Source organism: Thermobia domestica, chromosome 8, assembly GCF_964235325.1.
Source record: "Thermobia domestica chromosome 8, izTheDome1.hap1.1, whole genome shotgun sequence".
NCBI lineage: Eukaryota > Metazoa > Arthropoda > Insecta > Zygentoma > Lepismatidae > Thermobia > Thermobia domestica.
This window is the reverse complement of record NC_137461.1, coordinates 293,247,947-293,274,787: the sequence shown is the minus strand read 5'-3', so window position 1 is coordinate 293,274,787 and position 26,841 is coordinate 293,247,947. Positions and strand designations below refer to the sequence as shown.

General features: G+C 36.0%; 1 protein-coding gene across 1 annotated transcript; it reads right to left on the bottom strand.

Annotated features, from left to right (window-relative positions):
* Nucleotides 1-887: 887 nt before the first annotated feature.
* Nucleotides 888-24,877, bottom strand: LOC145692043 (uncharacterized). Its single transcript, XM_081767336.1, has 3 exons — nt 24,455-24,877; nt 5,291-5,397; nt 888-1,730 (listed from the first exon to the last, which is right to left on the bottom strand). Exons 1-3 carry the CDS (start codon nt 24,604-24,606, stop codon nt 1,603-1,605), a joined length of 387 nt encoding a protein of 128 aa, XP_081623462.1. The 5' UTR covers nt 24,607-24,877; the 3' UTR covers nt 888-1,602.
* Between the last annotated feature and the right edge of the window lie 1,964 nt (nt 24,878-26,841).

Below are 26,841 nucleotides of genomic sequence, written 5' to 3'. Positions count from 1 at the left end.
TTGCGAACTATAGGATGGATTGATAAGCTGAAAAGCATTGGGCCAGCGGGATCTCCTGTTGGCAACCGACCTGGGACAGTATTGTTTTCTCTCCAAAAAACAGCATTGATGGACAAGCATAGCTTTGCCAGAAAAAGGGGTAGGTGGCAGGGAGCTGTTGCTTTATTTCACTTAACATGATATCACGTTCCACCGTATTAAAGGCATTTTTATAATCTATTTTGAGAATGACGTGCTGTGAATTTTCATGGTTCTTGATAAAAGTTCGAGTTGAATGAATAATTGCTTCACATCCTCTTTTCGTTGCGAACCCTAATTGGTTGGGCTGAAAATAGGAAGAGCATTGCTGGTAAACACTGCAGCATGCGAGCTTAGAAGCCAATCTTCTTAAGGTGCAACCTACAGCTATAGGACGAATTCCGCCTTCTTTCTTACGGAGTGCACAATTATTTTTCCAATGTTATTTAATTATTTTTCCAAGTTTAGCTATTTAATTATTTTTCCAAGTTTTACAATGAACTGCTTAGATAATCATCTACTGTATAAAATGTATTATTTAATAGCAGTTTGCGCACTGAGTTGACAAATAATCTCTTTTTATGAGTATTATTTACACTCTCCAGCTGCCGCTTTAAAAGAGTAAAATTGTGTAGGATGGTATAGAAGGGAAAAAGTTTGAAAACACATCACGTCTGCCATCTTGAAGTTTACCCAATTGTCTTAAATGCAAACCATAATATGTCATATGTCATTTTAATAGCAAATTTTCCTAGAAATTGAATTACACTGTTATGTTTGACTATTTATTTATATCGTTGCAAGTGACTTATTAGCAGAATATGACCTTGACACATGTAGAGCGCATTGAGATAAGTTCTCTAGTAATTAATCAAAAATTAGAGAAACTTTTATGGTACTAACTACTAACACTTGTCCTCTTGTATGTGTCTGCTTTGTTCGCCTAGAATGGGAAAGCCAAATAGAAAAACATTTATGGTACTAACATCTGTTCTTTTGTTCTATCTGTCTGCTTTGTTCGCTTAGATTTGCAGAACCAAATAAAGAAACTTTGATGGTACTAACACCCAAGGGCGCCCATGTTGTGGTTTCCAAGGTGGGGGGCAACTATAAGCGACGTTTCAAATATAATTTCAAATTTTGCTATAACTAATTAAAAATTCTATTGGGTTTTCGATATTCCCAAGTACAATTTCCTCTTAGGGGTGGCGAGCGACCCACCTTGCTCCCCTTGATGGGCGCCTTTGCTAACACCTGTCCTTTTGTTGCGTCTGTCTGCTTTGTACGCTCAGAATAGCAGAACCAAACTGTGATTCACAAAACATGGTGTTGGAAATGACTTATTTAGATAATTTATAGTTGTGGATTTTTGAAAACATTTTTCTTTGTCTCTTTACCTACTGGAAAAGTTTCGGGTGAATAAAGGCGATTTTTGTCAGTTACACCTCCCTGAAAACACCCTAAAAAATCGGAAAAGTCATGTATTACAAAATTGACAACAATATTGATATAATGTTGACATTTCTTGAAATATATTTCAACATTTGAAGATTCTCCTTCAATTTATCAGTACTTTTAGCGTAATTAATTGCGAGAAATGGAGATACGATTACACAAAATGAACATCGGTTTCACAAGTACGAAGTATATAAGTTCTAGTATGCTCATTAAGCTGGCTCCAAGGAAAAGAGACACCACTCCGCCAAGAGATACTAGAAGAAAGAAAGAAAATTTCAGATTAGGCGTTGCATATTCCCAAATGTATCTTACATACTGCTGTATATGGGACGTTTAGAGCACAAGAGGATCAAGTCCAATTATCAGTCAAGAGAAAATGAAACTTAAGTTTGTACGGTAGAGGAGGGTGCTGTACCTACGGCCAAAATGTGGATTTGAATGTTTTCTGATTCATATAATGAATTTTTTCGCAAATATGAAATTTAGGCACTTAGTTTGGGATCTCTTGAATGCACAAAACTTGTGTCTAGTTCAAAATATTATCGTTAAATAAGAATTATTTTTATTTTCCCAAGACCCCTTTTTTTGGCAGTAGGTACAACAGCCCGTTGTACCTACGGCCCCTTATATTATTTGTACCCACGAACAGGTTGAAATTGGTAAAAAAATAGTCAAAATAGTCAACGATAGTCAAGAATAGGCCACAAATAACGTTTTATTTTTGTTAATAAACAGGTAGTAAAAGAAACAGATTTTTGAGTATAAAAGTTATCAAAAATGCTCGTTGATCGCAGACATTTGTCTGAAAAATGCAATTTTCATTTTTAACCTAAGTTGAAATCGCTGAAAGCAACTGAAAATGAGAGAAGATGGGACTGACGTGCAGTAGATCCAACTTTTGAAAAATTCTTGTGATTTAAATTGCTTGATAAACTTTTGATTTCTATCTTATTGAATTCTTTATGTCCCATAATTTTGGAGCTATGGACATTTAAAATTCGTTTTTTCATGTTTCCGGCACCTTATAACTCCGAAAGGCAGCATTTGTGCACCCATGTTGGTCTATACTTTTTGGCTTATCTTGGTGTCAGGAATCACCTCCCAAACGTTGTCGGTGTTGTTTTGAAACACCCTGTATAGAAGATCATTCCAACTTTATGCTAACGAATTTGGCATCCTTACTATCTTAGGAAATACTGCTACGCCAACAGCGGTTGTGCTTGATGAGGACTTCCCTATTTCCACTGAAGGGGGAGGACTGCATTGAAGCACTGTTACATCAGGTCTGATTCATTCCAGTTGACAAATTTCTAAAGACTGTTGATTGTGCGTTCAACTTGAAGTTTCTCAGAAGTCGATACGACTGCATCAGAAGATTTGACAAAAATATTTGTAAAACGGATTACATGATGTATCATCTGCTTCATGTATGTCACCATTGACTTGTGCGTATGACTCTAAGCTTTGACCTGGTGTGTGACAATGCGACATCCGTCGCTGTCATACAGGTATAGAACATCATGGTTGTCTATTGGCTCTCAAAATGATCGTCTAATAATAAACGGTATTAATTTTAGCCCATGGTATTAATTTTAATATCAAATGGTTCTATATTTGGTATTAACCATTAATTTCGTGTATTAATTTCGGGCTGCAAGTAGCGGATTGGGCGTTTTTTAAGTGCCCTCAGGTTATTTGCTCCTTTGTTGCCAGATTGGGCTAGAAGTAGCGTATTGGGCGATTTTTTAACTGTCCTCACTCAGGTTATTTGCTCTTTTGTTGCTAGATCTGTCGCTGTCATACAGGTATAGAACATCATGGTTGTCTATTGGCTCCCAAAATGATCGTCTAATAATAAACGGTATTAATTTTAGCCCATGGTATTAATTTTAATATCAAATGGTTCTATATTTGGTATTAACCATTAATTTCGTGTATTTTTAAATTGTTGTTTATTGACACTATATTCTCCTGTTTCTCCTTGTGTCTCAATGTGTAAATTTGCACAAATATTAAACAAATCACGAACCTTCAGTTATATTTGCAACCTAAGGGTGAAATACGCTTAGTACGGATAAGTTCTTCAACTCGTTTAAATGTTATCGAATTTTGCATTTTTAGTATTTACAGATGAATTACTGCATAACAATATTTAGCATTTTCAAAAGTCATTTAACGGATAATGAAATCAGACAAGTTCTTCTTTCCAAGTAACATTACGTATCAATCAGTGGCGCTGAAACCTAGTAGGTCAGGCCTGTTAGATCCCCAAAATTTTCATTAGGGGCTGGGTTTTTCCCCTGAATGATCAATCCATACTTTAATTGATTTGCAGGTAGGACTACTGTTAATAGTTTTAAAACTCAGTGCAAAGCTTTGTGTTTACTTTTAAAAAATAAACTAATACATATACCTCATAATCTATCCGTATATTATCTGATACGCATATATATATATATATATATATATATATATATATATATATATATATATATATATATATATATATATATATATATATATATATAGCCATTTGAAGTAAGTTAACTTGTTTATATAGTCCCTCATTGAAGTTAATTATAAGATTATTTAAGTCTCATCGGCGCCTCTGGTGTCCATATACTTTTTTCTGGTATTGTGCTGTGTACTGTGAGTACAAGTATGCAAAGACTCCTTTCTGTCATTTCGTCAGCCAGCGTTTTGCCTCACTCCTGTACAAAAACACTCTTTACGATTTGTTCTTTTAATAGGTAGGGGCAACTTCATCCTGCTGTTCTAGCGGCTCTACCAGGCGTAATTAATCTTGGAGCAGGCGTTAGTTGGGTTGTCTAACTCACGGATTTTGTACCTCAAGAATTTCTGTGGCCTACTTTACACTATACACTTAGAAAGTATAGAATGATAGATAGATTGACAAATGTAAGCATAGATTCATTCACAAATGTAAGTTTCGCTTGACGTCTATACTACCTTCACAGGAGCTTTTAAGACTGTTGTTTGACTCCGTAATTAATTATACTGTTCATTAGGAAAATGAAATAATTATAATTATTAAATTTCTTGCAACTAAGGCTTGCGTAGTTAATGAAAGGCACGGAGAAATTATTTCCGTTCTGTTGATTTTCATAATGAGTCCTACAGAAAAATGTATGCGCTCATTCTCATCCTGTGTCAGAATACTGACATTGACAATTGTTCTGTAATTTAAGTGTTTTTTTCGTCCAACAGAGGTCGACATTGTCAATTACTTTTAGTAGTACGGGTTTTCGCTCAATAGATGTCAGTAGTGTCAGCACGGTTAGTGAGGTAAGAAAATGGCAGGAGCACGCTTGAGGTTCGAACAGCGTAAGTACGTTTTGAAGTGTTTTATCAGGTTTGGGAATGCCATCGAAGTGTAGCGTAAGTTGAGAGGACAGTTTGGTACTGAACCACCAACCCGCCTAACAATCAAACTCATTGTTCACAAGTTTGAGGCGCATGGAACGATTTGCTATATTTCATTTTCTTATCTCACTAGCCGTTTTGACAGCACCGACATCTACTGAGCGAAAAACCGTACTACAACACAATTTTAACTGAAAAGAATTAACAATGCCGATATTTATTTGGCGGAAAAATCATACTACAACATGCTTAAATTTCAGAACAATATTATCAATGCTAGTATCCTGATACAGGGTGACAGAGAGTGTATACATTTTCCTGCCCGACTCTCAAAAGTTACAGTACATATTTCAACTTATAAATTAATAAAGGTATTAAGTTATTGATGGAAAAAGAATTACAATCCTAATTTTAATGAAATAAAGCTTACCAACAATATCCAAAGGATCATGTACAACTTTCAATCTTGTTCTGAACTTATCTAACTGAAATATGTAAGTAGACATTGGATAATTAACTTCCGATACATCTTTTGTTCTGAAATATATATATGAAGACCAGAATATTAGTATCAACCATTTACATAGTAACTATTTCTTTTATTATATTATGATTGAAGCAAATATATTCATTCATATGTTCATGTATTAATGAAGATTTTGTTGCAGTACATTACGTATATTATTTGCTTCAATAATATATGTTATAGCTGCATATATATTGTTTAGAGATCTTGTCACTGCGAAGCTAAAATACCGCTAATTTTACAGTAATTATATGATATGTTCAAATAGATAAAAGATAATCGAAATGTGAAAAACGTGCGCGCTAGGCAATATTATTTTCCATGAGGTACCGTTGTTACGAGTCACCTAGTAGCTTTCCATTTGCACCTTTCATAAACCCAAAAATAAATGCCGATTTTCTAAATGGCTGGAAATCGAAAGCAGATAAGTGAGTCGTTATAACGGTATCTCATGTAAAATAATATTGTCTAGCGAGCTCTTGTTCCACTTTTTGATTATCTTTTATCTACTTGAAACTATCACATAATTACCGTAAAATTAGCGGTATTTTAATTTCGTCGCGATGAGGCCTCTTAATAACCACATATCAACCAAAATAATCTATTGTAATTATGTAAACTCATTTCAGTATTAAAAACGGGCTAATGTCGTACTAGAATATTTGACAATAAAATTCGTACTTCTTATTGTGTGGTTACTTTTAAAATTATTAGTATAAGACATCAAGTTGAATTGGAATTAATTTTAAGAATATAATAGAGAAGGTTATTCAAGTGCAAACATGCATTACAATTTAGTTATAAAGATAATTATTATTATTCTAACATTATTATTATACTTGCAAAATATTGGGACCTACAACTGACTGTGTATCATCAAAAGTTTTCTGAAAATTTAAACTAACAATCCAATAAAAATATATAGACCTATATTTTTAAAATCAGAAATAATATTGTTTCCAAGGAACTAAATTCGTTGCTGAATTCTGTATGTATGTACGAGTGTGTGTGTTCCTGTCTGTCTGTTACACTAGTTAACAAATTTAAACTTTTTGTTTGTTACATGAGAAAAATCACCTGATCTTAAAGGAAGTTTTTGCGCTGAATTCGAATATGCACTCGGTTTCTCTCCATCACGTACAGTTTTCCCGTAACAGAGGGATTTTCTGGAAATTCCCTCAAAAATTTCCCTTTTTCAGATATTTTATTCCCCTAGCTCCTGTCCCCTTACATATAGTAACATAGAAATTATACCTAAGTATACCTTGATTTATATTTAATAAACCCTAAAAGTTTCGTAAAAATCGCTTTGTTCTTTCTAGAGAAATAAATATATTTGTATGTATACTGTGTGCACTGTTTATTGCACCTGATAGTAATGCTTTCAGATCTCCTGAGTTGGGGTAAAAACGATTTGCTTTATTACTACAAACACAGACATAAAAATGAATATTTACAATAGTCAACAACACACTTGTATTGCTCTCTGTAAATTAGAAACGTGTATAAAAATAGAATATACTTCCAACGTATATTTTTTTTAAACGTACAGTATATGTATATCTTAATACATATATATACAATTCTCCAAGTTTTTTCGTTTTGTTCATGAAATGGTTATCAATATTTGTTATCAAATGTAACAGAATGCAAAAGAAAGAAAGAGAGAATGGAATACTGACTCATTGTTGACAACAATGAACTAATGCAGTCTGAATTTTCCACTACGGTATCGTTTCCCCCCTCCCCCCGCGCATTTCTTTCTTTCTTGTGTTCTTGACACCTGGTGAGGGAGTTTTGTACATTTTTATATTGACGTGTGGTTTAACACTACTTCACTTTCAAAGTTGTCTTTGCTGCTAAGAGTGCTTTCATGTTTGATCTTAACGGCATTATACCCAACTAAGACCAGAAGTTTAGTTTGTGATCAGTACAATGGCGTCAAGAGGACGACGTTCGTATGTTAACTCACCAAATAGTTTTTGTTATGTGTGTGGCCAGTTTGTAGTTAAAGGACAGTGTAGATCCATTACGTCATCGGTGAAACTAGCATATAATATATATATTTCGGATGTCGTGTGGGAGATCAGGACAAAACTTGGGCACCCAACATAATTTGTGCGTCGTGCTACGTCACTTTACTTGCATGGGCCAAAGGAAAACGGAGGTTCATGAAATTTGCTGTACCAATGGTGTGGAGAGAACTCACCAACCATCTGGATGATTGTTATTTTTGTCTCACAGTAGTTAAGGGACATTCTAAAAAAAGCAAATACACAATAAGTTATCCCAACGTTAAATCCGCAATTAGACCTATTCCGCACGGGGATGAACTTCCACTTCCCGAGCCCCCTACCAACTGGGAAGAGATATGGCCAAAAGACTCTGATGATGATCATGACCTTGATGAACCATCGACATCAACATGTACATCCAAGGATCCAACGTTCATCCCTGACTGTGTTCGCGAGCCACATTTCATCCGGCAATGTGAATTTAATGACCTAGTCCGTGATTTGCACCTGAAAAAACAAGAGGCGGAACTTCTGGAATCAAGGCTCCAGCAGTGGAACTTATTGGATGAAGAAACGAACATATCAGTGTACAGGAAAAGGCATGTTCAATTTTCAAGCTATTTCTCAATGCAAGATAATGTGTGCGTATGTACGGATAAAATGGGTTGATGGCGGAGCTAGGAATTCCTTACGTTCCAGAAGAATGGAGGTTATTTATCGACGCGTCAAAGGTCAGCCTTAAAACTGTTCTCTTACATAATGGAAATAAAAAACCTTCTATACCACTTTCGCACTCAGTGAAGATTAAGGAATCCTATGACACCATGTCAACTTTGCTAAATCTGATAAATTACAAGGGCCATTGTTGGCAAATATGTTGTGATCTCAAAGTAGTTGGTATTTTATTAGGACTGCAGTGCGGTTACACGAAGTACCAATGTTTTTTATGTTTATGGGATAGCCGAGCTGATGACAAACATTATGAAGTGAAGGAATGTGAACCTAGAGTGAATTACGTACTTGGAGAATGCAACGTCAAATACGCTCCTTTGGTAGATCCTAATAAGATATTACTACCGCCACTTCATATCAAGTTAGGACTTATGAAAAACTTTGTCAAAGCCATGGACACATCTGGTGAAGGTTTCAAGTATTTGCGAGATAAGTTCCCTAACCTGAGTGATGCTAAGATTTCAGCGGGAGTGTTTATTGGTCCCCAAATTAGGAAATTAATGCTTGATGATAGCTTTGACAGCAAGTTAAACAGTGCTGAGCTAGCTGCCTGGATAGCATTTAAGTGTGTTGTGCGCAACTTTCTGGGCAATAACAAAGCTGAGAGTTACACAGAAATCGTACAGGACATGATACAGAAATACAAAGAGTTGGGTTGTAGGATGTCTTTAAAAATCCACTTTTTGCACTCCCACCTCAGCTTCTTTCCTGCTAACCTAGGTGCTCTCAGCGACGAACAGGGGGAAAGATTCCACCAAGATATAATGGCAATGGAGAAAAGGTACCAGGGACGGTGGGATCCTTCAATGATGGGGGACTATTGTTGGGGTCTTGTTAGAGAATGCAACATTTCTTACAAAAGAAGGAAGTAGTGTACGTTTTTGTAGCCCAATGGAAGTTTCATATATTGTGATAGTTTTGATTGTCTTTTCATGACCTTTTGGTACATTTGTATTATTGTTTATTGTAAATTGTCACACTTGTAAATTATATTGTATTATATTTTATATATGTGTTTGTGGTAATAAAGCAAAACGTTTTACCTCAACTTAAGAGATCTGAAAGCATTACTATAAGGTGCAATAAACAGTACGCACAGTATACATACAAACATATTTATTTCTCTAGAAAGAATAAAGCGATTATTACGAAACTTGGAGGGTTTGTTAAATATGAATCAAAGTATACCAAGGTATAATTTCTATGTCAGTATATGCAAGGGGACAAGATCTTGGGGTGTAAAATAAACGAAAAGGAAATTTTTGAGGGATTTTCCCGAAAATCCCTCTGTTGCGGGAAAATCGTACGTGATGGAGAAAAACCGAGTGCATATTCGAATTCAGCGCAAAAAGTTCCTTTAAGAACAGGTATTTCCTTTTATGTAACAAAACCTTTGTTAACTAGTGCTATTTGCGAATTTTTCAATGTCCAGCTCTCCATTCGATAGAGAATCAAGATCTATTTGAGAAAGTCATTCTTGCCGTTCCCGAGATATTAGCCCAAAAATAGATCCGATTTCGGGATATTTAAGAAGCCATATCTCGGGAACCGTAAGTCATAGAGAGATGGTATTGATTAATACCTAAGAGGATGGTGAACATTTTGGTATCAAATAGTAACCGGTGGTCATTGTCCAACTGGCCACTGGTTTATACTCATTGTGTAATGAGTATAATAATAAAGTACATAGAAAAAATAGTATAAAGACTGTAGAAGTTAATAAGAAAATTAAATTCTTTTTGAGTTTATTCTGCCAATGCTCTTGGAGCATTCTCAACTGGTTAGAAAATACTTGGTATTTTTATCGGTGATCATTAATTATGTTGCCTTTAAAGTTATATATGACTAATATTGAAATATAAAGTTTCTGAACGATGGATTTGAACCATTATGACTTATAAATTTTTATCAAGAAACTAATTGAAAAACAAGAAAGAGTATTACCAAGGATCATAACTTCCGTTGTCATAGATGAAACAACTAAGCAAAGGAATACATGGAGGTTAACAGCTTTACAGTGAACTTATAACCTCTTTACCAGTCCTTAACCAACAATTTAAGGCATAATTTGAAGCAATGTGATGTTTGAAGAGATTTCAGCAGCGTATAGTTTACAAGGAGAATAGAGAAAAATTACCGAAGAAAAGCGCAAATGAGTGTTGCCAGATCCAAAGATTAAAAAGTAGCGAAGTTGTGTTCTAAAAATAGCGTATTTTAACTATTTCTAGCCCAAACATGAAAATATATTACTTTGCAGCTATATACTTTTAACATTCACATATGTTAGGGCAAACTTCATACTACATCAGGAGCAGCAGAACTAGCTACAGTGTGGACTAAACTGGTGATAGTATATAATGCACGACCTTTCTGATTTACAAAGAGACATGATTTCTTAAGTCATTTTTGTAAGTTCTTAAATACACTTTACAGTACTTACAGTATGATTTTTCACAATTATTCCTCCCTTCTTTAAACTCTATCTCAGACTAGTTGATAGGAAACCAAGAAAACTCCCCTACTCTCCTCCTCTTTCTCGTCGCAAGAGGGAAAGGCAGGTAAACCACCCCTGACAGGGAAGGAAACGTTTGAGACATTCAGTATTGTTTAAAATTTCATTTTTCCACTCCACTACGCGCACGCTTTGTGTCAATCTGAGGGAGTTTCGTTTCGTTTCGCTTCGTTTGTAGTAACGGTTTTGAGTGAATGAAGTTCCGGGCATGTGCCCTTGCCTTCCATTCGTTTTGAATTGTTTTTATTGACTTTTGATTTCACTCGTATTGTCGTTGGAGAACCGCAACTGTCGCATGCTCTCTTACTTTATTGGTTTTGTGTTTTACGGCGGGCGCGGCATTCTGTAGACTCGTCGTCGTGAGTCTCCAGTGCCTATGTTTGTCACTAGCTGGTTGTCGTGCTGTTCTACTGCTTGCCAGAATCGTCTGGATAGTATGTCCCTTGTTTCACTGAGAAGTGGTAGATCCAGGTCTTCATGGATTTGGGCTATACGTGTGTCTCGTGAGTGACCCGTAATAGCCCTTGCTGCTCGGTTTTGGATTGTCTGGAGTATTCGATGATGAATTGCGGCCGCGTGCTCCCGTGCGGGGTGTGCATACAGTAGCGTCGGTCTTATGAAAGTGGAGTAGATGTTTCTGGCGTTGAGTTCGAACTGCGGCCTCAGGAGAATTGGTAGTAGCCATCGGACTTTTTGAGCTGCTCTGTCGGCGGTGTTGGAGATGTGCTTGGCGAACGTGAGTTTGTAGTCCAGAGTTACTCCCAGGTATTTTGCTTCATTCTGGAGAGTAAGCGGTGTGCCTGACCAGGTGAGCGTGTAGGTCTTCTTCTTTGTTTTCCTCGTAAAGTCCACAAGTGTTGTCTTTGTGGGGTTTATCTTGGTTTTCCATCGGCATGTCCACTCCTCCAGCTGACTGATGTGACGTTGCAAGGCAACTTCTGCGTAGCGATGGTTGTGATTGCTAGCAAAAATCGCCGTGTCATCCGCATAGGTGGCCACCATTGTGGAGTGCGTGGTTGGTATATCAGCTGTGAAGAGTGAGTACAACAGTGGCGATAAGCATGGCCCTTGCGGCACTCCTGCTTCAATCGGTCTTGAGTCAGATGTGTGTCCCAGGTGCGAGACTCTGAATCTTCTCCCGGTTAGGTAACTCCATGCTGTTCCTTTTAACTACTCTTAACCCACCCATGTTTCACAACTTCAATCAATATGGTTATTTTAAGAAAAGGATATAGCATTGTTTATGTATTTTATAAGCCTAATAAATATTGATTTGATTATTTGAAGAAAAAGGTATAACAACAGTTGTTTATAAATCAAATTTATGCTGATTCTTTCATTTGATGTTAGAAGGAATAAATATCTTTTTTAAAGAACATTGTTTTATTCAAGTCACTTCGTTAAATTATGTTACAGATTGACAATGCCTTCACTTCATATAAAAAGATAAGAGACAAAGGACCGTGTAAGTATTGTTTTATATAGTTTGCTGTAACCGTTAACATTTTATGCAGCAAGTAATTGTAATATGAAAAATATCTAGTGAATTCCGCAACGAAGAAATGAGACTTTCTAGGGGCAACAATACAATACGAAGTCGACTGCTGGAGAAAGGGGAAACGCAAGTTTGGCAAGCAAAAGCATGTAATAGGAAAATAGTATTAAGCGTTGTTTTTAATTGCTTTAATTTGAATCACTATTAGGTTATTTGGAATTGACTCGCATTCTCTTTCCTTTTCATGTATACAGTATGATAACTGTTTTCATGGAAAAGGAGTCGACACACTTTTTAGTTTTCTTGCCATATGTTGTCATATGTTACGGAGAAATGGGAGTTCAGTGATAAATGACTTACTTCCGGTTCGATCCTTGGTCATGTACATTCGTGGCTAAGGACATCGTGTCAGTGGTTTTTCTTGGGTTCTCCCTTTGTTGCCACTTTCTTTTTCCACCATTCCTTAGTTATCATTCATTTTCAATAATCATAGTGTCCTTTAATTTATATGGCACGCGTGCGAGACGTTAACTAAAGATGTCCTTTGATTTTTTAATGCATATGTTGCTGTAACAACAAAGAAACCTGATAAAATCATCGTGCCGACACAATAAATTGTGTACAAGGTCCAACTCTGCCATTAGTTGTAATGCACGCTCGAATAGCAGACAAAGTCCGCTATTCCAACGCTTCTGCACATTCCCGCCGTTTAAAATAATGAGCATACTTAAATTGAGTTGACAGTTATTTGTTAACCCGTTTTGGTTACTCTGTTTAATGTGTTAAGAACCAAAAAGTACGTACACTATAACATGAGAGTTTCAATCCGTTGTATACACATTTTTTTTTTTTAAAAAAAAGAAATTACATATCAGCAAATGGGGGTTCGTATTACTAAAGGGAACAGCAACACAGGCCCCGTCTGAAACAGTAGACAGCTAGCAGATCGGTGGTGGAGATATAAGTTCCTATCAATTTGTCTGAGATAGATTGTAATTAATTTGCCAAATTCTTTATCTGGGAGCCATGTATTTTGGAAGTTTTTATTGTAATTTCACGTATTATATTAATATGGATAATATGGTAACGGAATTATATTTTGATGTTCACATTTGCACAGCTCCTAGGAATTAAATGGTGGCCTAGGAATTAACTGATACATCAACACAATCAATGAGTGATAGTGCAACAGCGCAAACTCATTCAACAAAAGTCTAGTATTGTTAGATCTGCACTTTAAAAAGTACTGAAACAAGAATTAAACTGGTTGGTTTTACTAAAACTATTGTTCGTAGTGAATAAAATATTTAGCAAACCTTTTATTGTATTATATACAACTAATAATTTGTGATTTCCTGCACGAATATAAAAAATTAGCGGTTCTTAAGAGTTATAGCCTGCAGATAATGAAAAGTAGCCCAGAAGTAGTGTGTCGCCCAATTTTAAATTTGGTAGCTAGGGCACTTTAAAAATCGTCCAATTCACTACTTGTAGCCCAATTTGGTAACAAAGGAGCAAATAACCTGACAGAAAACATATAGAAAAGACAAATTCTAAAAAGAAAATTAGAAGCCAAAAAATATACTTTTTTAAAACCAGATTTAATCCTAAATAACTAGCAGCAATTTCTACAATAATATTACTATAAACAATAACAATATAATTAGATATTTAGCTATTTATCATTTGCATAGAAATTTAACATTTTAAAACCAAAACTCTATAGTGGCATTGCTTATTTTATTTGTTCTCAGCTGTTATGCAATGTTTCAAGACTATATGTAAATGCCTATAGCTGTCTTATAATTTATAATTATTTATCTTTCATCACATATCCAGTTGCAGTTTTATTTTCGGCTTATTTCCGGTTCTAATTAAAGGATTCTCTTCTGCAAAACTGGAAGTATGATTCCTGTGATTTAAATTTTAAAGCTTTACAACATTATACAATAATGCAATTTAAGTTTAGACATGCTGTAGATAACATCTAATTTTAGTTAACAGTATCTTCTGCGTTTATTAAAACTATTGGTGACGTAATATCATATTATTATCCTTGAATTTTCCCTGAAAAAATCAAGGACCTTATGAGTTCAACCGAATTCGTCCGATTTGGATCAAATATGGCTTATGGTAGATATAACGATAACATTTATAAATGTATAGATGTTGATATGGACAACAGTCTGTAACGTATGATAGCAATTTCTTCTATGGCCAGACCTGAACATTTAAGTTGTTAAGTTTTGTGGCAAGACATGCATAAACATATTTTCTAGACAGTTCTGATGTAATACGAAAAGAAGCCATTAATAGTGGATGTATTCTTAATTATAAAGAAGGAATTCTATGAAAAATAAAAAGGTAAAAGCAAAAAGTATTCGGAAAATACATCATTTTAAATATATTTGGATATAGTATACAACAGTTCCTCATCATTTCCCGAGGACTCACGAAGTTCAGTCTTTTACCATATATTTTATCTTAAGTGTTATTATTGAACATTTAGTGAGTAAACTACGTTTTAATTAATTCCAGAAATTATAATTCCAGAAGGGCATTTATACATGTTATACGGTATAGACTTTGATCTTTTATGTACGTGTGTGAAATATTAAGGTGTGCAGGCTTTTTGGTTTCTGACTACTTTGCCATCAAATATGGGATTTGGACTTAGTGAAATTTTCACAAGTCAATTTCTCTATCCAATAGACGAAACTCATCCGGTTGGCATGGTCATAGTAAAGTACACGTACGTACTTTATAATCATGCCAAATATTACGGTATACAGACTTCGAATTTCTGAATTATGGCAGGCACGTAGCCAGGATTTCGTGAAGGGGGGGGGGTCCGTGACATAAAATACTGTGGTCATCACAAAAGGGGCTCGATCACTCTAAACTATTTTATTGGAACATATATTGGTTCGTTTAGCCAGGATTTCGTAACGGGGGGGGGGGGTGACATGACATTCTGAAGATCCAGGAGCTCGATTAATCTAAACTACTTTACTATCAACATATATTGGTTTGTTAGGACAATAAAATGAGGATATGTTGGCAAGTATTTTAATAACAAACTATGAAGAAATTTCGAGCAAAATAATAAAAAAAGTATTGAAAAAGATTTTGCAATATTTACGTCCTTCTCCTGTTTATTCAAATGTAACAATTATCCTTTCGTTATGACCTCAATTATTATTAAAAGCACTCTCTTGTAAACTATTTATTATACTGTCTTGTAAACTATCTTCTAATATAAATAAAATAAAGAGTTTGTTTGTGTGTTTGTCTATCTGTCTGTCTGTGTGTGGCCTGGGGACCAGACGAGTGGACCGAGAGCTACCAAATTTTGGTCAGGGATGCCTTGGCCCAGGCCCCAGATCAAGACTAAGCGATTTTTTTTTAAATTTCGAAACAGTGGGGTCTCAGGGGGACGTTTACTGGAACCGCCTTGGGAACCAGACAAATTGACCTAGAGTTACCAAATTTTAGTCACGAATACCTTGGTCCAGGCTCCAGACCAGAGTTAAACGTTTTTGTCAAAATTCGAACCAGGAGGTTCTCAAGGGGGCGTTTACCGGGACATGTAAAAGTAGTAGAAAATGACCGATATTTATTTATTTATTTATTTAACAATCACCAGATACAGCTCAGAGGCCATTTTACATTGAATATCCAACAACATTAACAATGGAAGGGATTTGGGAAGGTATCGGCCAGGGCCTGTTTAGTAGGTGCCATCCCGGAATTTGCCTGGTAGGACTGAGGGAAACCCTGGAAAACCTCAGTCAGGATGGTAGGCAGCGGGATTCGAAGCCACGACCTCCCGAATGCGAAGCCAACGCCCTACCACTTGAGCTATTAGTGTCGAATTCATATTTTCGCGGTCGCTGAAATCAATGGTGAAACTGCAGTCGCATTAACTTCCAAATTCAAGCTATTCGGCTCCGGGCCGGGGGTCACCGGAGCGGGTGAGATACCAAGACATATAAAAGTAATCCAAAATGACCGATATTAGTGTCAAATCCATATTTTTCGCGGTCGCTGAAATCAATGGTGACACTTCCATTAGCGATGACTTGCAAGTATACGGGCCGGAAGTCAGCGGGGGGTGGATACCGAGACATGTACAAAATAGCCCAAAATGACCGATATTAGTGTCAAATCCATAGTTTTCGCGGTCGCTGAGATCAATGGTGATACTCCCACAGGCGTTGACTTCCAAATACAGCCCCTGTGCGAAGCATGTGTATATTCAACTAGTTTTACAATATATGCGTTCCTTTCTCTGTTGAATCAAATGCTAACAGAACTTTCTTTCAACATAATTTTTTGTTTTTATTATTCCGTCAACTACTGTCGGTCCCAAATGACAAGTTAAAGGAGCAACAGAAAATTGTCCTTGAAATAACATGTTTGATACTGCAAGGATGCGATGACGAAAAGTTATGATTAAAAATGTCCACGCTGTTACACAACGGCACTTATGCTTTCGAAAGCTTGAAATCTCCCTGAATAGTAGCAGGAATTCTGAGAATTCCATAACGTTTCTTGAAATTTCAAATTCCCTGACTCTTCCAGAATACCTCGCTTACCCCGCCAGCATATTGCAAGTAATACAAATCTCCTCATAAGAAAGAGTAAGCAAAAGCTTCCTGTAGTTTTCTTTTTAATTTTTAACGCTGATCCTTCTTTTTGTCATTTCATTTTGTTTTATCATTCCTTAATTTTTTCATTTCTGTCTCGAAGGGGGTCCGGACCCCCGTTGGCTACGTGCCTGATTATGGGTAATCAAATATGGGATTAGAACTTTATGAAATTTTTGCAACGGAATTCTTAGCAACGATTTGTATAAAAATAAATGAAGAATAAACGAGGTGTTGGATGGCACAGTGGCATTTAACTCAGTTTTGAGACATTGTGAGATGTTGAGCTTTTATTAGAATCGATAGGAAAGGAAAGCGAACAAAATCCGTTCTTTGTGCTGAGGTCTGTGAAGTTGGCCTACCCAAATTAGCTTACCCACTTTTATCTACATGAGCCGTTAGTTCCTCGTTAGTTCCCGTTAGTTCTTACAAAAGTATCGTTAGTTCCGCGATTCTAAAGAAATTATATACGAAAGCCAATGGGTAGGCCAACTTCACATGTGAATTTGGCGTACCCAACAAGCTTTCCCACATTTTCCCTGTTGAATCGTTAGCTCCTCGTTAGTTTCCGTTAGTTCTTACAAAAGTTCCGTTAGTTCTGCGATTTTAAAGAAATTATACGCAGAAAACAATGAGTAGGCCAACTTCACATGTGAAGTTAGCGTACCCAACAACCTTTCATACATTCTTCGACATAAATCGTTAGTTCCTCGTTAGTTCCCGTTAGTTCTTACAAAAGTTCCATTAGTTTTACGATTTTATACAATCTAGAGCATAAAAAAATGTGTGGGTAGGCTAACTTCACATGTGAAGTTGGCGTACCCAACAAGCTTTCCCACATTTTTCGACATGAATCGTTAGTTTCTCGTTAGTTCCCGTTAGTTCTTGCAAAAGTTCCGTTAGTTCCACGATTTTATACAAATTAGAGCATAAACAAAAATGTGTGGGTAGGCTAACTTCACATGTGAAGTTGGCGTACCCAACAAACTTTCTCACATTTTTCGACATGAATCGTTAGTTCCTCGTTAGTTCCCGTTAGTTCTTACAGAAGTTCCGTTAGTTCCGCGATTTTATACAAATTACAGTATAAACAAAAATGTGCGGGTAGGCTAACTTCACATGTGAAGTTGGCGTACCCAACAACCTTTCCCACAATTTTCGACATCAATCGTTAGTTCCTCGATAGTTCTCGTTAGTTCTTACAAAAGTTCCGTTAGTTCCACGATTTTATACAAATTATAGCATAAAAGAATGAGTGGGTAGGCTCACTTCACATGTGAAGTTGGGGTACCCAACAACCTTTCCCACATTTTTCGACATAAATCGTTATTTCCCGTTAGTTCTTACAAAAGTTCCGTTAGTTTCGCGATGTTAAAGAAATTATACGCAGAAAAAAATGGGTACGCCAACTTCACATGTGAAATTAGCCTACCCACACATTTTTGTTTATGCTCTAATTTGTGTAAAATCGTGAAACTAACGGAACTTTTGTAAGAACTAAAGGGAACTAACGAGGAACTAACGATTTATGTCCAAAACTGTGGGAAAGCTTGTTGGGTACGCCAACTTCACATGTGAAGTTGGCCTACCCATTCTTTTCTGCGTATAATTTCTTTAAAATCGCGGAACTAACGGAACTTTTGTAAGAACTAACGGGAACTAACGAGGAGCTAACGATTCAACGGGGAAAATGTGGGAAAGCTTTTTGGGTACGCCAAGTTCACATGTGTAGTTGGCCTACCCATTGGCTTTCGTGTATAATTTCTTTAGAATCGCGGAACTAACGATACTTTTGTAAGAACTAACGGGAACTAACGAGGAACTAACGGCTCATGTAGATAAAAGTGGGTAAGCTAATTTGGGTAGGCCAACTTCACAGACCTTTTGTGCTTCCATCTTTTGGCCTATGGTCTGGTCTTTTAACTCTGAGATACGCAACTTTGCCATCCAACCTGTGTTGCCAGAGCTACTGATATTGCAGGAGATCTGCTCTTTTTTTTTTTTTTTTTTTTTTTTTTACGTTCTACTGATCTACTGCGAACGAAAATGAAAAGTTAAGAATCTCCTGATTTTTCCTTATTTCGAGAAGTTAAAGAAATAGGTATTGTTTTTAATATTGAATTTTTATTTTTTCCTTTCATAAAAAGATGAAATTTCTCTGTATGCATACACAAAGATCTGTAGAGCATATAGTTATAGAGCTTTGCTGTATATAATATAAATACAAGGATACAGTTGTACGTCATCTTTTGTATGCATGGTGGTTGGTGATCTTCATGGCTTACTGTAAAATTTACGAGTACATGTTGTTTAGATTGGGATTTGGGTTGGAAGAGTAGCTTAGATCACCTCTCCACGATCGTTAGCGAAAAATCGTCTTACGTCATGATCACGTGTGACTGTACCATATAGCTATAATATCGATAGGCGCATGATAAGACTTTTTCCGCACTCTACTTTGCTCTTTCACTACGTCTTACTTCACACACATGTGTATCAAACATTATTAATATAAAGAAGCCATGAGGGTCTTTCTACCTCCAGAAGATTACCTAATCATCGGAAAACATGAAATTAAAATAACAAATTTATGTTTTGTATGTATTGTTTTACTTTGAAATGAAAGTAATAATGAATTCTGGACTGCTTGTTTTGACCACTGTCCCCTTAATAATAGCAAATTTTTTTCTCTCCCCGAATTTCTACTCAAATGACGCCCCTTTATGTGTCTACTGCTTTCTCTCTCTCTCTCTCTCTCTCTCTCTCTCTTTTTTTTTTTTTTAATCTTCGAGTCTTCTACTTTTCCATCTAATCGGCCTAGCAACACTGCATCCGACAGATTATGGTTTCAAGTTCGCGGGGGAAATGATTTAATCTCACTTAAAAAAAAAAAAAAAGAGTTATGCTACTTTGTCATCCAACGCATGAAATAAAGAAAGTTACACTTGTCAATTGCTACAGATCAAGTTTTGAATCTGTTACTACTGAAAGGTTAACTGCTGTATCACCGGACTAATTTTAGAAAATTTACCAGATGAATTTACTTTGCTTTGTGACGAAGAGTGACTGAAAGTCAGGTGAGCGGAATAGTTGAAGTTAAGAAAATACGTGTTGTTGTTAGTTGTTTTTGATGTTGTAAGCGACACTATATGTGCAGGCGGAAGAGACTATTTGGCAGAGAGGTACACTTATTATTATTTATGGAGAAGGCAGTGTGGAAATGGATAAATGACAAGATTGTTACGCATCGTGTTTGAGTTTTATCGAGTTGTACAAAAATGACGAGTGTCACTTGCTGAAATTGTATAAAAGGCATGTGATCTACTAAACAGGCGAACAGTTTGTCGTAACTGTAGAATCGAATTGAAACTACAGAAAAGAAGAACATCTAACTAAACCTAATCTAACCTAATTTAATACATTTTGATATTTTTTGGATGACATCAATTATCTCCCCCAAAGATGTAGGCCTACAACACATAAGCCATGCATTTTATGACATATAAAGTGTTTTTCCACTATCCTCGTTTATGCGTATACCCAGGGTGCGAATTACCGGGGGGGATGAGGGGGATTTCCCCCCTCAATCACATTTTGTTCCCCCCCAAAGAAGTCAGCTGAAGTATCCCCACCGGGGATGCTCGCTTTCCCCCTCAAACTATGCTTAGTGTAACTATAAAATTTCACTGATTTTTGTTATTTCTTGTAAATTTAATCTTCTAGCTGTATTTCGAAATGATCGATGTAAACTGTTCAGTTTTGGTCATTTCTACTTACCACCTAATTACCCACTATTTTCAACGTTGTTTAGTAGAACTATATTATTATGACTACGGTTGTTACTCGCAACTGTACCTTCGTACCCTTCAGTCAGGCACGTAGCCAAGGGGGGGGGTCCGGGGGGTCAGGACCCCCCCTTCGAGACCAGAAATGAAAAAATTAAGGAAGGATAAAACAAAATGAAATGACAAAAAGAAGGATCAGCGTTAAAAATTAAAAAGAAAACTACAGGAAGCTTTTGTTTACTTTTTCTTATGAGGAGATTTGTATTACTTGCAATATGGTGGTGAGGTAAGCGAGGTATTTTGGAAGAGTCAGGGAATTTTAAATTTCAAGAAAAGTTATGGAATTCTCAGAATTCCTGCTATTAGTCAGGGAGATTTTAAGCTTTCGAAAGCATAAGTGCCGTTGTGTAACAGCGTGGGCATTTTTAATCATAACTTTTCGTCATCGCATCCTTGCAATATCAAACATGTTATTTCAAGGACAATTTTCTGTTGCTCCTTTAACCTGTCATTTGGAACCGACAGTAGTTGACGGAATAATAAAAACAAAAAAAAAAAAAAAATATGTTGAAAGAAAGTTCTGTTAGCATTTGATTCAACAGAGAAAGGAACGCATATATTGTAAAACTAGTTGAATATAAATATGCTTCGCACAGGGGCTGTATTTGGAAGTCAACGCCTGTGGGAGTATCACCATTGATTTCAGCGACCGCGAAAACTATGGATTTGATTCTAATATCGGTCATTTTGGGATATTTTTTATATGCCTCGGTATCGACATCCCGCTGGCTCCCGGCCCGTATACTTGCAAGTCATCGCTAATTGAAGTGTCACCATTGATTTCAGCGACCGCGAAAACTATGGATTTGACACTAATATTGGTCATTTTGGATTAGTTTTATATGTCTTAGTATCTCACCCCCTTCCGGTGACCCCCGGCCCGGAGGCGAATAGCGTGAATTTGGAAGTTAATGCGACTTGAGTTTCAACATTGATTTCAGCGATTGCGAAAATATGAATTCGGCACTAATAGCTCAAGTGGTAGAGCGTTGGCTTCGCATTTGGGAGGTCGTGGTTTCGAATCCCGCTGCCTATCATTCTGACTGAGGTTTTCCTGGGTTTCCCTCAGTCCTACCAGGCAAATGCCGGGATACCACCTACTAAACAGGCCCTGGCCGATACCTTCCCAAATCCTTTCCATTGTTAATGTTGTTGGATATCCAGTGTAAAATGGCCTCTGAGCTGTATCTGGTGATTGTTAAATAAATAAATAAATATTGATCATTTTCTACTACTTTTACATGTCCCGGTAAACGCCCCCTGAGACCCCCCTGGTTCGAATTTCGACAGAAACGTTTAACTCTGGTCTGGAGCCTGGACCAAGGTATTCGTGACTAAAATTTGGTAACTCTAGGTCAATTTGTCTGGTTCCCAAGCCGGTTCCGGTAAACGCCCCCCTGAGACCCCACTGTTTCGAAATTTTTAAAAAAACGCTTCGTCTTGATCTGGGGACTGGGCCAACCCCTGACCAAAATTTGGTAACTCCCGGTCCACTCGTCTGGTCCTCAGGCAGCACACAGACAGACAGATAGACAAACACACAAACAAACTCTTCATTTTATTTATATTAAAGGATAGTTTACAAGACAGTATTCAGTATGTACTTTTTATAATAATTGAGGTCATAACGAAAGGAAAATTCTTATATTTGAATAAACAGGAGAAGAACGTAAATATTGCAAAATCTTTTTCAATACTTTTTTTTATTATTTTGCTCGAAATTTCTTTATAGTTTGTTATTAAAATACTTGCCAACATATCCTCATTTTATTGTCCTAACAAACCAATATATGTTGATAGTAAAGTAGTTTAGATTGATCGAGCGCCTGGGCCTTCAGAATTTCATGTCCATCCCCCCCCCCCCCCGCCGTTACGAAATCCTGGCTAAACGAACCAATATATGTTCCAGTAAAATAGTTTAGAGTGATCGAACACCTTTTGTGATGACCACAGTATTTCATGTCACGGACCCCCCCCCTTCACGAAATCCTGGCTACGTGCCTGCTTCAGTTCGTCATCGTTTGTGAATTTAAATGTACTAATTGCGTATAACAAAGGCACATATAGATTTATAAATGTTCTTAGCGGTTGGCCAAAAAGAAGTAAACAAATAGCTTCTTCTACCATACTTGGCGAAGTTCGGATATGTCTTATTCATCCTCTATATTTGTATCGATTATCATCTTATTTTAATTTTTGTTATAACATGTTATTTCATTTTCCAGTGTACTCTTTGTTAGCACATTGTCTTCATTCCCTAGTAGGTTGTGTGTATGCAACTCAAAAGTTGCATTTAATTTGTGATAATTAGCATAGTAATCACTGCTTTTACAGTTTACGGAAATGAAATTTTGAAACTGTACTCAAAATCTGAGATATAGGCATTCTCTTGTAAGTATATGTTAACGTACACGCTGGGGGATACGCTCCTAGTGAGCAGACATGTTAATGAAGGTGATTGATAGGTGAATAAGCGAATAATTCAAGATTTGTTTCAGCATTTGTTAATACGACTAGTTCTCCGTGTCATTGTCCGTGTCTGTATAAGCATTTCAACTGGAGCGGTTTTTTTACAAGTTAACCCTTCATTTTTCCATCTTTTCGCTGTACAGTTTGCTGTCCACGCAATTAATGTTGTCTGAAAAACTTCAGTGTAATGTTTTACTTTATTTAAATAACGTAGCCCATAGTGAATCAACTCATCTTCAACCTAACAGTAAAGTAATTTTTAAGTGTTGACTTTCCGTGCCCATCACGGAATTGATATTTGGAGAAAAAAAGTCGTGATGAGCATAGCTTTAGCGGGAAGTAGAAGCACAAGCTCGAAATTTGAATTGAGAGATTTTAAATATTTGGCCTTCGATTTGACCTTGATGTGAGAAATCGGGACTAAACAATCCATTTCTTATTTGATAGGCTAATATCTAGATTTTCTTTAAAAAAAAAAAAGTCCGGTTTAACTAATAATTTTAGTGGTTTTCACAAGACTGAAGTAGGTTTCTTTTCGCAACCTGTATGTATTAATGCAAAGTGGAAGCTTTCAATATGAGTGGAAAAATTAACATATGCTTGTGATCATGGCTATCGCTCGAGCCAAATTATTAACTAAATAAACCTTAGAGAGCTACGGGGACAAGAATGAGTACAACATTAAAACACGTTCAGAAAGGTTTAGTGGGGTGTGTGTATGTCAGACAATATATATGTGCATAGTTATTGTCGGTAGATTTATTAAATTAATAAATCTCTCATTTATTACAGGTCACACACACACACACACACACATTATATATATACATACATATATATATATATATATATATATATATATATATATATATATATATGGGGGTAAGGCATTTATTGTCTCATTTTGAAATTTGAACCTTCAGACTATGTCCTTTGGCCTAATTTTATCCCCCCCAATATAGATTATCTAATTCGCACACTGCGTATACCCACTGCCGCTGCCGCGCCTGCTCCCTACAGATGCACCCCCTCGCTACCGCTCGGCCCCCTGTTACTCTCCTGCCCTGATTCGGTTAGATAGAATTCGTGCTTTTTAGTGGCCGCCTAGCACAAGTTAGTTTGTGCTTTATGCACTAGCATTTATGCCATAAGTCCGCACTGTATTTTAAACAATAATCACTACCAATTGAACCAGTGTCAAAACATAGTTTTCTGGAGAGGGAAATAAATAATATTCACTCTTTTTCGATTTTCGTGTGGTCCGGCGATACGTCCTAATGTCCTACAGATATTTGAACACAAACTTATACTTACGTATCTCAATTTATTGGAGATATAAATGTATACTTACGTAACTGTTGACAAGTACATCATGGTCACCCTGTTTTCTGTACAACTCGGCAGACAATTACATTGCAATGCTTCTTTTTCTTGTGACATTCGATTTTCATAATCCTTCTCTGTAATAATTTTAATTTGAGAAGACAGCTTTAATGAGTTCATGAAAGAACTAGCTATACTACCTTTACCATGTTTGTATATATATTGCTTAATAGAATTTGTAAGATCCAATATAAATGAGTACACAACAAACGTGCATGGTTATAACACAAGAAAAAAGACTAATTTTCATCCACCAAACCATAGAACAGCAATGCACGAAAAGGGAGTAAAGTATGCTGGTATTATGCTATACAATGTTACTAAACAAATTAAAGGTAATCAAGTCTAATAATGCATTCAAAAGAAAATTAAAAGAATACCTATTGTCACATTGTTTCTATACAATAGATGAATGTAGTCAATTAAATAATCACAATGTAAATAGTAATACCAAATTAACAAGATAGGTCCATTTATGTATAAGGCACAGGCCCGTAGCCAGCCTCAAAATTTAGGGGGGGCTAAATGTAAATTAGGGTGGGCACACACACACACACACAGATATATATATATATATATATATATATATATATATATATATATATATATATATATATATATATATATATATATATATATATATATAATGTCTGTCTCTGTGTATGATAAATAAAATCTTATGCTCTTAAAACTAAAACTACAGCGTGAAGGAATTACTATTAAAATTTTCCCCTATAGCGTTAGTCCAATTGTACCTGAAAGCTAGAATACTATGTGTTTCCTTTTTATTTATTTGTTATGGCAACAAAATATTTCTTCCGTTTTCTCATCTTTAAGGAAATAATTTTTTTTTTTTTAAATAGTTGGCCGAACGAACCAATCATTAAAATTTCCAAAGAATTAGTACAGGAAATACGTTTTTAAATTTTTGATGGACTGAAAAATATTTGTGAAAGTCGAAAACATCTAGAGAGTAATGAGATTTAATACTATCTTCAAAGAGATTCTACAGAGAAGGGTCTCAAAATCTTAAATCAATATTTTGAAATACATGTGGCCTAAACAAATATATGTATATTGGAAAAATGAAATTAACATCTTACCTGTATTATTATTTACATGTCGTTAGATACGAAACTTTATATTTCTTCAAATATTACGCGCTTTATTTTACACTTGTACTTCTAAACATTTTTTGATCAGTTTTTTATAGTGATGTTCGAAAGAAATAATGATATGTTTATGGGTTTTTGCTATCTACAGATTTATAAATTTTATAAGATTAAGAAACACAAACACAACACGCATATATACACTTCTCGTGTTGGCACACTATAGTCGAAACAATTTGAACATTTGAACAATCACTAACAACACAATCACAGTATAAGTCTCCTTGTTTTGGATGCTGCCAATCTTAGAACAATTGTGTCCAGATCGAGATTTCTGGTGATGTCATTGTTGTAACTCAACAAAACAAGATCGGCACGGTGCAGTTAATGTACAACTCCTTTTGAAAAATGCCCTAACAAAGAAGGAATTTTTCTCACCCGAAGTAGTCCTATATAACGGTTGACCGACTTCAGGGCAGAAATTTAGTAAAGAAAATATTCAAATTTACAAACGTAGGTATAATTTCTAATTGCTTTCTTTTTAGTAACTGAAAAAAATACATTTTGCATAACAGCTGTGAGTTCCATTTTATCACAACACATTTCAATTTATAGACGTCGCGGACCCCCGGGGTCCGCGGACTCCAGTTTAAAAACAACTGCTCTAGACTCTTTGGAACATACTATCAACAATCATTTAGGACGATTGCTACTAAAGTCATGTTTAAGTAAAAATAATCTGTTATGTTTTGGTACTCGAGCATTCAAATAAGAAATAACTCAAAAAAGTTCCATGTTCTAGCGCAGTTACCTTCTTTCTCGAAACGAAATTGATAAGAGAAGTAACAATTCATTAAATTTTCTTTGTATAGTACAATTCATATCAAAGTATACATGAAATTCTTCTTTACATTGTACAAATAAGAATTCGAGATCAGTTGCTTTCGTAGGTACTAAAAAAGTTTAAGTTAAGAACTAATGATTTAAACAGCTATTTACTTATTTCTATTGAAGATATCTCTTCTTCAAAATGAAACTACATTAACAAATTGTTACTTTTGTGGCCTATCCCGTAGCCTCATGGGTACAGCGCTCGCCTTTGGCGCGTCTGGTTTCGGGTTCAAACCGTACTGGGAGTCCTCGGATTCAAACCGATAGTGATTTGAATGTTACTTTAAGCTATAGGTCCCGTGTCTACATAGCCTCCCTGCTGAAGAGGGACACTAAACTCCCCAACGCATCC

What these genes read in the sequence shown, in the direction of transcription:
- LOC145692043 (XM_081767336.1), bottom strand. Translation starts at nt 24,606, where the DNA reads ATGAACTCATTAAAGCTGTCTTCTCAAATTAAAATTATTACAGAGAAG. An exon ending in ATGTACTTGTCAACAGTTAC is followed by an intron (nt 5,398 to 24,454) that starts GTAAGTATACAT and finishes TATATATTTCAG; the next exon opens with AACAAAAGATGTATCGGAAG. An exon ending in TGATCCTTTGGATATTGTTG is followed by an intron (nt 1,731 to 5,290) that starts GTAAGCTTTATT and finishes TCTTTCTTCTAG; the next exon opens with TATCTCTTGGCGGAGTGGTG.